The 12,035-nt window shown below is 37.8% G+C and overlaps 1 protein-coding gene across 1 annotated transcript; it reads right to left on the bottom strand.

Annotated features, from left to right (window-relative positions):
• Window positions 1-1,013: 1,013 nt before the first annotated feature.
• LOC131639210 (uncharacterized) lies at window positions 1,014-2,472 on the bottom strand. Its single transcript, XM_058909711.1, has 6 exons — window positions 2,142-2,472; window positions 1,847-2,038; window positions 1,650-1,760; window positions 1,469-1,550; window positions 1,281-1,376; window positions 1,014-1,195 (listed from the first exon to the last, which is right to left on the bottom strand). The coding sequence occupies exons 1-6, from the start codon at window positions 2,300-2,302 to the stop codon at window positions 1,091-1,093; spliced, it is 747 nt and encodes a 248-aa protein (XP_058765694.1). The 5' UTR covers window positions 2,303-2,472; the 3' UTR covers window positions 1,014-1,090.
• Window positions 2,473-12,035: the final 9,563 nt, after the last annotated feature.

The raw sequence follows: 12,035 nt of genomic DNA, 5'->3' as shown, positions 1-12,035 counted from the left end.
CCAAATAGAGATTCTAATCCCTTAATTCAATCCTATCATCATCAAAATCATAATACTACATAATTAGAGTAATCACCCCTTACCTTAGCCAAATTCTTGATTGGTCTTCTCCCTCTTTGTTCCTCTTCACGTATCAGCTTCCCAATCTCTCGTCTCTTCTGCTCTGCTTTTCACGTTCCTTTTTCCTTTCTCCCAATTCCTTATTTCCCTTATTTTATGAAAACATAAAATAGTTAGTAATGGGCTTACTCACTTAGCACCCCCATACTACTAACCTCACCATCCGGCCCAATGGCCCTTAATCCATAATTCTACAATAATTCAACACTACAACACGGAAGGGCTTTCACAGCGCTTTTTTTGGCCTTTAACAGCGCTTTAAAGCGCTGCCAAAGCCAGCGCTGGCGTAGGCTACGAAAGCGCTTTTAAAAGCGCTCTGGTAGACCCCCCCTTTAAGAGCGCTTTCCTGGAAAAAGCGCTCTGGTAGGACCCCCTATAAGAGCGCTTTCCTGGAAAAAGCGCTCTGGTAGACCCCCCTTTAAGAGCGCTTCTTAGTAAAAGCGCTGGCAAAGACCAGTAAAAAAGCAAAAAAAATTAAAAAATTACGCAGCATACAAAAGCGCTTTTGGAAAAGCGCTCTGGTAGGCCCCCCTATGAGAGCGCTTTTTCCAGACAAAGCGCTCTCATAGGGGGGCCTACCAGAGCGCTTTTCCCAAAGCGCTTTTGTATGCTGCGTAATTTTTTAGTTTTTTTTGCTTTTTTACTGGTCTTTGCCAGCGCTTTTACTAAGAAGCGCTCTAGTATGTGGACCTTTAAGAGCGCTTTTTAGAAGCGCTGTAGTTGCTAAATGAGGTATTTTTATGTGCAGCCTATAATTTAATCCTCCCAGTCGACCTGTAATGTTTTCGACCTGTAATATTTTCGACCTGTAATATATTTTCGACCTGTAATATATTTTCGACTATATTATTTCAGCCATCAGTAAGACAATATATATACTAATATATACCATTATAATATCCAAAATTATATATATACATCATTACAAAATTATATATATACATCATTACAAAATCAACAATATTATAGTTCAAATCTGCATGAAAAATTGCTTAATATAAAATTGACACAATTCCTCTTTGATTTCTTCTAACTTTAGCTTCGAGTACCCAGCAGCACGGAATTCGTCAAGGTACTATAAAACAAAAACATAATATGAATAATATATTTAGGTAAATGTAATAAATTATATGAAATTATCTTAAGTTATAACTTTATACCGTGGGAGGAATCTCTAATTGATTCGCCTGAATGATTTCTTTCATAAACCTCAATACAAAGTATCCGCAGTCTGAACTGTTACGCTGTATCGGACACTACATAGAAAAACAAATAAGATTCTATATAAGTTGTCTTGTTTTACCAAGTAGCATAAATATTATAAGCAAATTTGTGAAAAGTAATGTACCTGCACTTCGATCCAGGTGATGTTGTTTGATTTAGTCCGGGATACCTGTGCGTCCCGTTGACTACGGAATACTTGTATTGATCTAATTAACAAATATATAAAAGCATATGTTTAGATCAATCCCACAAATAAGTAAATATATAAATATACACGAATATATATTTAGAACGATCCCACTTACAAATCAACGATTTCCTTCATGGCCGGATAATTGGTCCATTCACCCTTTACCGAATTCAGATAATACACGACTTCCCTTATCGGGTTGATAGCAAGCAGCAACCAGTGTGCTCTATAAATTAAAACAATAGGTTATATGAAAATATTGCTATACACTAAAGAAACAGAGATTAGATGAATAAAGAATGAGAAACTAACCCTACTGGTCGGGTATTATACGCCCAAAGATGCAGACATTCTGTATTGCCGGTGGACATGAATCTATCGACTAAGCGCTGTCTAACAGATTCCGGATCCGAAACAATTTCCATTCCGCTGCAATGGGCGGAAGACACGAACCGGAATCTGTTAGACAATGCAGTCCCGCGCAACACTCTGTCATACAACAACCTTAAATAAAAACATAATAAACATTAGATTCTTTTTATTGAAAAGTGTAAATAAATTATATTGTGGGACTAATTAAATAATATATCGGATGAGTGAATATTACCGGATGTATGATTGCATATTACTGACGCCTAGTTGATCCTGGTCAAAAATCTCTTGCAAGTCGTCAATTGTAATATGTGACTTGAACTCAATACCGAAGACACTTTCATCCATATCGATTTCCTGTAAAGCACCATCCTTCATATCGGACATATCAACCATTGTTGCGAGTGTCGCCCGGTATCGAGGCACAAAAGCACCGCCTTTTCTTGCCGCTTGCTTCGGAGGACCACTGGGTGGTACGCTACGAACCTGCTGCGTCACTTGTTGTGACTCCCGAGCGGATGCCTAAAAATCATATAAGTTAGGTAAAATATAAAATCATGCATATTTTGATTCAGATTATATATTAACACTTTAAATGTACCTCTTTTAGCGATGCAACAGACTCCTCCTCCTGTAAAATCCCTTTACCCTTAATTGCGGGTTTTATAGGAGCAGTCTAAAAATAAAATGTAAAACATAATTAATAAACGGTTTAGAATTGACATTCGAAAACTAAATGATTCATAATCGTTTTCAATTTACCTCATCACTAATGGTAATGAGCTCCGAGGGCCATGCAACAAACGATCCTATTGCATCTCGCAGCAATGTCGTCTCTGAGACCATGTCAGGTACCGGTAGAATCGCATCACGATCTAATACAACATCCACCGATACTTTCAGGTGTCCATCCGGGAGCGGTCTGTGGTGAAGTAAATCTCCCGAAGTGTTGTGCACTTTTCCCTTGCCAACTAGTCGATAATTCGGTTCCGATAAGTATAGTTGGCAAGATGAAATGCCCTAAACCAAAAGTAAATATAAAGTCATTATCATTAATAAAATAGAACAGTTTGTAAGGAAAAAAACTTATAATTACCTCGGGAAATTTCTTTTGATAGTTGATACTAGCCTTATCACTAGTTTCTCTCACCGATGAAGTGTTGCACTTTTCTCTCATATACATATCTTTATCTCTTTGCAATTCAGAGACCTGTGCTTGCAATTCCTGCAACTTTTGCAACACTTCTTCATTGGTAAGATTTGATCTTCTCCTAGAACTCTTATAAAAAGAGGTTGGAGTCACACCATGACCCTTACCCCTCACCCGACCGGGATACTCGGGAGCATCTAGTACTCTACTAAGTACGCTCTCCTCACCGGTGGATGCCGATTGCGACAAGGTCTCCTGTAATTCATTTACATTTAAATAATTATTAGTGGAGATAAAAAGTCATTTATATATTAAAAAACATTTGATTTAATTAAAGACACAGTATTATACTTACACATTCAGTATAAACTCTCTGAACATCGGGATCGACAGCGTGATTCTTGCCCACACGAGCTTCCTTCCACAACACATGTACAGGAAGTGAAGCTTCCTCACTTTTAGTCTCCTCCAACTATGCATTGACACAAACGATAAAATCGTCAATTAAAACATGCACATGTAGACAATTAATTAAATCGAATTTCTATTTACTTACAATTTTATCCTCTAAGCGTGCATATCCCAAACGCCCTTTTTTGTATGGATACGCGGGTTTGGATGCTCTCTCCCTATTCGTGGCACTCTTTTTCTGAAAAGCTTCATCTCTTTGCTTTACAAACTCAGCCCAATCTGCTTCATCAATGAAGGTCGCATACTTTGTTGGCCGTCCCGGTGCAACTTCAAGAAATTTTCCATCTTTATCCTTAAGATAGGTGTTTGTCAAAAAACTTTTCCACCCTCTATATCTCTTGCCGGCCAAACTAAGTATGTAGCTTTTACGTTCATCTGGTATCTCAAAAGTCCTCTGCAAAAAGAGTACGCATAGTGTGTTAGTATAAATAATTTAAACAATTTATCGTCAAGATAATAACAACAATTAACCATATATGATATATACCTGAAGCTCTTCCCAAATCGCTTGTTTTTTCTCCTCCAATTCTAAATTTTTCGTCTTCGATTTCCAGGTAGCTATGGAGACTGGAATATGCATACGGACAAGTGTACCAATATAACTTGTCAACTTTGCAGAATTAGGACCAATTGGTTGTTTATCAGAATTCCATTCCAATCGGTATACTAATCCTTGGTCTCTATGTCGTATGATATCCCTCATAATAGTGATGCCTCGTGCAACCTCTTTTGCTTCAGTATCAGGTGGAGCATTTGTATCCGAAGCAACTCTTTCTTGTGAGTTTTCTTGTAAGTTTTCAGGTGGGTTTTCAGGTGGAGCATCTCTATCTGAAGCCATTGAACCTGTATCAAACAAACTAAAGCACATTAGTACACTATTAATAAGCTAACAATCTATACAAGTCAAATGAAAGTCAAACCATGCATGTACAAGTAAATCGGAAACGAAATCGGTACAAATCAAAATAAGCGTAAAAAAAGAAAGTTATCGGAATTGAACGAAATTTACATGGCTATGGTAAAACGTCGCCACGGACTCAAAAACAAAGTCGGTTTTCCGAAATTCAGACCCTAAGCCCGACTTTTGATTACGGGCAGAAGCAAAACCGATAAAAAAATAGTCCCGAAATGTAAAGATAAGTGCATGAGCAGCTCCGGAATCGTCAAAATAGTATAGTTACATGTAAAGAAGTCAACAAGCGGATACATGGTTCAAAAGTTATGTACAAAACGAGAATATGCACCAAATTGAATAAAACAAATTAGTCGGACTATGTATACTATTACCTTTATCACTAACGTCTCTTTCTTTTCTTGGTAGGTTTGTGTACTACGCGTCTCTTAACAATGCGGACGGTTGGATTGATCCAAATACCCTCATTATGATCATTTCTAATACAAGATTCATTCTCATTTTGATCGTTTCTTGTACAAGATTCAATGCCAACACCAATATCACCTTGATCTTCAATTTTTTCATCAACTATTTTGTTAGATAAAAGCACTATAGACCATTTCGTACTTGTCGGATCATTGACATAGAACACTTGTTTAGCTTGAGAGGCTAGAATGAAAGGCTCATCTTTGTACCCTACCCTATTGAGATCCACTTGCAAAAATCCTGACTTATCCATTCGTACGCCACTATTATTTTCAACCCACTTGCAACCAAATACAGGAATCTGAAACTTCGCGTAATCAAACACCAAAATGCGCTCGATAACCCCAAAATATGACAAATTTGCAAATTTCGGATTTAAGTCATTCGCACTTGATATGTGCATAGCTTCAGCTACCAAGGTAACACCACTATTTTGCATAGTACTTTTATCATCCTGTTCTTTGGTATAAAATGTGTATCCATTAATTGCGTATGCGCTATAAGAAAGTACAATTACAGATGGACCATAGGCTAAACATCTCAACCTTTCTGTTACTGAAGCAGGATCTGAACGATACTTTGAATAAATATGATCTCTAAACCACGATATGAAACTTCGATTGTGCTCTCGTACTATCCAGTTCTCATTTCTATTTGGATTTAAATCTCGGAGAACAACTTTGTGCATTTCAACAAACGGCTCAACCTCAATCTCATTGTGCAGAACATACAAGTGCACTTGATCCCGTTCGACCATTGATACTGTCACAACTTTATTTCCAATTAGCCTTTTTCCTTCTTTTTTTTCGACAATATGAGATTTGGGGAGTCCAATTGATTGAACATTTGACAGATATTCAGTACAAAACTCAACCGCTTCTTCAGCAACGTATCGCTCGGCAATACAACCCTCCGGTCGACTTCTGTTTTTCACGTACCCTTTTAATATTTTCATATAACGTTCAGCAGGGTACATCCATCTCATATAAGCTGGTCCGCACAGTTGTGTCTCTTTCACAAGATGAACGACTAGATGAACCATTATGTCAAAAAACGAGGGAGGAAAATACATTTCAAGATCACATAAAGTAACAACTATCTCATTTTGCAATGTTGGTAAGATCGCGGGATCGACCACCTTACTGCAAATAGACCTGAAGAAGAAACACAGCTTAGTTATTGCGCTTCTTACTTTTTCTGGCAGAATAGAACGTATACCTATTGGTAAAAAATGTTCCATTATAACATGGCAATCATGCGTCTTCAAACTCTTTAACTTGAGGTCTTTCATGGACACAAGTCTTCTAATATCTGAAGAGTAGCCTTCTGGAACTTTTACTTCACTGAGGAACTTACACAATGTTTTCTTCTCCTTTCTAGATAGAGTGTAAACAGCAGGTGGCAGATATGTTCGTCTTCCTTTCGTCACGGGCCCTAATTCAGTTCTCATCCCCATGTTTACCATGTCATTCCTTATGTTAACGCCATCCTTAGACTTTCCTTGTATATTGAGTAGCGTACCTATAACGCTGTCAAATACATTTTTTTCAATATGCATAACATCCAGGAAATGTCTTACGTACAACGACTTCCAATATGGAAGTTCAAAGAAAATTGACTTCTTCTTCCACCCACCCTTGACAATTGAATGTGCAAAAGGCTTGCCAAACTGAGTGCTCACATCTTTCACCTTTTCAAAAATTTGATCACCTGACAAAAAAGGCGGGGCTGTACGATGTTCGGCCTCTCCATTGAATGCTTTTCTCCACCCACGGTAGTGATGATTAGAATTTAAGAATCTACGATGGCCGAGAAAGACATTCTTCTGACAAAGCGCCAATCGTGTCGTATCGGTTTCATCTTCACAAACAGGACACGCCTTTTGACCCTTGTTGCTGTACCCGGATAGATTTCCGTATGCTGGAAAATCATTAATTGTTCCAAACAACATCGCCCTCAAGTTGAAACTTTCTTTCCTATACCCATCGTAAACCTCCACACCTCTCTCCCACAAAAACTTTAAATCTTCGATTAAGGGTGCCAAGTATACGTCTATGTCATTCCCTGGTTGTTTAGGCCCAGAAATTAGCATAGATAACATCATGTACTTACGCTTCATACATAGCCACGGAGGTAAGTTATAAATCATAAGAATCACAGGCCATGTGCTATGCGAGATACTTTGAATACCATGCGGGTTCATTCCATCAGTAGACAATGACAACCGAAGGTTTCTTGCTTCTTTTCCAAATTCAGGATATTCAGTATCAACTTTACTCCATTGTGGTGAGTCTGCCGGATGTCGCAACTTTCCATCAATAATTCTTTCATCTGCATGCCAAGTCAAGTGTCTTGAATCGGTCTCACTACGATACATGCGTCTAAATCTCGGAATTATAGGAAAATACCATAAGACTTTAGCAGGAGACAACTTTTTCTTATATCGAGGGGCACCACATTTAGGACACTCATTCAACGCTGCATACTCGTTTCGAAACAAAACGCAATCGTTTGGACATGCGTGTATCTTATCATAGCTCATTCCAATAGAAGACAACATCTTTTTGGCTTCATACGTTCGATTGGGAAGAACATTATCCTCTGGTAGCATATCTTTCATAAGGGCTAATAACTCTGTGAAACTTTTATCCGACCATCCATTGTCCGCCTTTAAGTTGTACAACTTTAACACCGCAGACAATCTTGTGAATTTTGAACAACCATCATACAACGGTTTCTCTGCATCGCTTACCAACCTCTCAAACATTTTGGGACAATCCGCTAGATCTTCTTCCAGCGCTTCTGCAATCTCTTCGACACGATCACAATCGTATGTGTCTGTGCAATCGTCGTTTGAAGCATACTTCCTATTACACCTCGACCCAGCATTCCCGGTACTTTTCTCACCATGCATTGTCCAACATGTATAACTTCTATCAATTCCAAACCGTAGTAAATGAGATCCCAACTGATTCCCGTTAACCTTACCCCCGGCATAACAGCAACCCAAGCAAGGACACGGCATTCGAAGCGGGTCTTTGGAGTTCGCAACCGCAAACTCAACAAATTCCCATACCCCTTTCTCGTACTCTTTCGACAATCGGTTTGAATTCATCCATGTCTTATCCATGTCTTAATTAAGCTAAACAACAACGGTCAAACTTCCACTCTTCACAAGTAACCCCTATGGCGAATTCAATTCACAAAGTTAGTAAGTACCTCCTATATTAACTCTCTAAACACATAAAACTAATGTGTTTCTGTCAAAACGCAAAGTATAAACGGAATGAATCCGAAGCAATAAAACGTAACATATATAATCACACAATTTCAGACAAATTCATCATAATACCAGTAATTTGAGAAAGAAATTTACCTCGGATGTTACCGAACTCAAGAAAACGCCAAACGTCGAACTAGGCTGGGAAACGATCAAACTTTCACTATACACAAGTTACCCCTATAGCAAATTCACAAAGTTAGTAACCACCAAGACAAAATCGATTGAACAAAGGAAATCAACAATAGTTTGATGTGTGTACATACTCCTAAATATGTAGTACCAGAGTCAATGATACGAGCTCCAAAGAGATCCAAAGTTATCAATCCAGTCAGACCTATACAAGAAATTCAATTCAATGTATGATTATAATAAGAATGGGTGAATAGCTCATGATGCAGTTAATTAAATACACCACTACTAACACTACTAACACAAGACACACGATGCAGTTAATTAAATACACCACTACTAACACGAAGCTATAAAACTTTTTGCTCAAAAGCAAACCTTATGAATCATCCTTGTCTATATACATTAACTCACTCTTGTTTCATTCTTTACCTTCTCTCTTCCTCATTAATTCAACTCTCATAAGGTATATATTATTACTATTATTATATATTATTTATTATTTAATTTCTCTATGTGCTGTCATTCTCATACTTTACAGTACTTGGCATCCTTGAACAAGCCAATTTATTGTATAATATATACCATCACTCTCAATCTCATACACACACAACATATATATCATAGAGTTATTATATATAAATAAAAGTATATAATATATATTTTATCAAATTCCAAAATCTATATAGCTATGTATGTACTATCCATCTCAAACTTCCAGATATGTATTCATCAAATAGTTCCCTCAATGGAAATAACCTAACATTTTCCTCTAATTCAAGAAATACTCAAGTAAAAAACTCTTGTAGCTGCTGCAAGGCTTCATGTTTCTCCATGACAGTGCCCAACAATTGTATTTGTTAAGAAAAGAGGTAATTCAATTAACAAAATGCTGTGTTTTTGAGTGTAATCTAACAGATTGAGAAACACATACACTTGTTTTATATCTATCTTGCAATTTTCTCTCTTAGAATATATTATTAAACACAACAATCTCATAATGAATCTAAGAGGAAAAGAAAACAACAAAGAACAACAACTGATATTCACAAATACTCACAAACATGAAGCCTTCCAGATATGAAAGCTATGAGAAGTGTGATACCTGGGTGGCGCAAAGCAAGTTGCTACCAGAGGAGAAGAGACGGAGACGAAACGATGGTGGTGGACGGAGGAGAAGAAGTTCGCGTGATGGTGGTGGACGGAGGACCGACGACGGTGAGGGGTGGGGTTTCTGGTTCGCGTGCAGAGAGAAAAAGAAAGAGAGAAAGTGAGAAACAGTAGAAGCGTGTTTTTGGTTTTAATTTTAGTAATAAGGCTACTAAAGCGCTTCTGGAAAGCGCTCTCATAGCCTGGGCTATACCAGCGCTTTTGACAAAAAGCGCTCTCATTAAACACCCCTACCAGAGCGCTTTTGAAAAGCGCTTTCGTTCCCCCCACGTTCCCCCCACCTACCAGAGCGCTTTTGTAAAGCGCTTTCGTACCCCCCCCTACCAGAGCGCTTTTGAAAAGCGCTCTCATAACCCCCCCCTACCAGAGCGCTTCTTAAAAGCGCTTTCATACCCCCCCACTATTAGAGCGCTTTTTTAGCGTGTTTTTTAATTTTGTCTTTAGCGAAGCCTATGCCAGCGCTTTTCCTAAAAGCGCTTTCGTAGGGGTGCTGCTAAAAGCCAAATTTGGCGTAGTGCAACCAAATACCAAAATAATTCTAATTAATAATTTAATTTCCAATTAAATTAAAATTAGAAAATATGGGGTGTTACAACTCTCCCCCACTAAAAGAGTTTTCGTCCTCGAAAACATACTTCTAGTGAAAAGTTCCAGATAGAAGCCCTTCATCTGACCCTCCCGTTCTCAGTTAACACTTTCTTAGTCGAACCTCAAAGTTCATCTGACATAACCAACATAAGCATGCCTCATGCATTCAATCCCAGCTCTTACGTCTCATTTGACCATTCAAAAGTATACCACTCGCTATATCTCCAAAAGGTTAACAACGATAGAACATTGAGGTACAACCCATATAATACGCCCAATCACTGAATAATATAATTACACAACCATGGTATGACCACTCCAATCAACACTGCAGTAAGGCATTCCATCTACTAAACGTACCAACCTTAGACACACCTTTCCATATGAGCGATGAAATAACACTTACACTTTTCACCAACTTCTTCCTTCAAGAGCTCGATAATAACATTCCTATACCATTGAATTTTAACTATCTGACTCCTCTCAAGTCATACCAGCAATTATCCAACATGTTACAATCATCATTACTAATTAGATTTCTCAGTTTTATCCAATTCCAACTCTCTTTACTCATTCGTTTCAGAATCCTTCTTTATCATACATGGTACTAATCTACCATTTAGCAACACTTACTCGCACTCAAAAACAAAGTTCCGATTTACTTCCTCTATTTAAACATTCTACCATCATAACGAGTACACACAAGTAATTATAATCACACTCATCAGCCTTAATATACCATTGCTTACAAAATAGCTCAAACCGAGTCTCGCTCTTCTCTAAGAATTAAATCAACTTCGTCCTTCATAGAGTATAATTCCTCATTATATCTGGAAATCTACAATAATACCTTACAACAGTACAAAATTATTATAGCATCATATAGTATACACTCATCGCCTTAACTTCGTTGAATACATACTCGTTAACTAAGTACATCCACAATAACATACTCATCATCTCGGCAATTATTCAAAAGAGTTCTAATTCTCTAGCACGACATCCTTGCATCCACTAGATTCTAAATTTATCATATAGATCAATTCATGTTCTCTACGTAGGCTCCCGGCATATTAATTCCTCACTGCCCACGAGTAGTACTCGCACACTACTCCGCATCTCACTTTCGCAGCGCGACTCAGATTACCCGTCTTAAATCACCGTCCAATATGTTGCACTCTTTCATATTCACTTCTTCATAAATTCACACAACATGGTGAGTGATTATTCTCACGGCTTAGTATCCATCATATCCTAAACCATTAAGCTAACAAACAAGCTCATCCTATCTATATGATTCCGTCTACTATCAACAAGAGATTAAGGGTGATCAAGTCCTCAATTTGTCAATAGATAGCCGACAACCATATTTAAGCATAAACCGTCGTTACTACATAATAGTGTCCTTTTCCGAGTTTGCACTCAAACTCATTAACATCGTCATAGTCCAATAGTTCACTCTGAGTCGTTACAACTCGCACACTTCCCTCTCAGTGGATCTTGTCAGTGAGATACCAACATCCAAACATTTTACACAACGCTTCATAGTCACTCAGCATCACACACTTGTTAAGTACTTCCAAACTTCATAATCACTAATATAATCGCACATTACTATTTATCTCGTTCCAAATCAAAATCCTTATCTTAGCAAAAGACTGCGACAACATTCATAGCTCGTGGTTTTACTCTAAATCCCATGACATCTTTTGCGGCCAAGTATCACTCCACTCGGAATCTCAACAAATTCTTCCTCACATCAATAGGTGTAAGAAATCCTCTACAATTCTTCTTCCATACATGTCGTTGCTTTGGCATCATAAATACGACTTCAACCGTACTAAAACTTATTTCACCCTTTCTACTAATTCACTCATCACTAAAATCCATCGGTACTCAAATCATTTTTATTACCGAATATCTCATCAACTTATTCCTCAACAACACATCCTACTCA

This window comes from Vicia villosa, unplaced genomic scaffold (assembly GCF_029867415.1).
Source record: "Vicia villosa cultivar HV-30 ecotype Madison, WI unplaced genomic scaffold, Vvil1.0 ctg.002557F_1_1, whole genome shotgun sequence".
NCBI classification, from domain to species: Eukaryota; Viridiplantae; Streptophyta; class Magnoliopsida; order Fabales; family Fabaceae; genus Vicia; species Vicia villosa.
Note: the sequence above shows the minus strand (reverse complement) of the source record. Positions and strands in the feature narration are given on the sequence as shown.

Bases quoted from the DNA above. Each gene is read 5' to 3' on its own strand.
- LOC131639210 (XM_058909711.1), bottom strand. From the start codon at position 2,302: ATGGTTGATATGTCCGATATGAAGGATGGTGCTTTACAGGAAATCGAT. The intron at 2,039-2,141 runs GTAATATTCACT...TTTTTATTTAAG, and splicing joins AATATGCAATCATACATCCG to GTTGTTGTATGACAGAGTGT. The intron at 1,377-1,468 runs GTACATTACTTT...TTTTCTATGTAG, and splicing joins TCACCTGGATCGAAGTGCAG to TGTCCGATACAGCGTAACAG.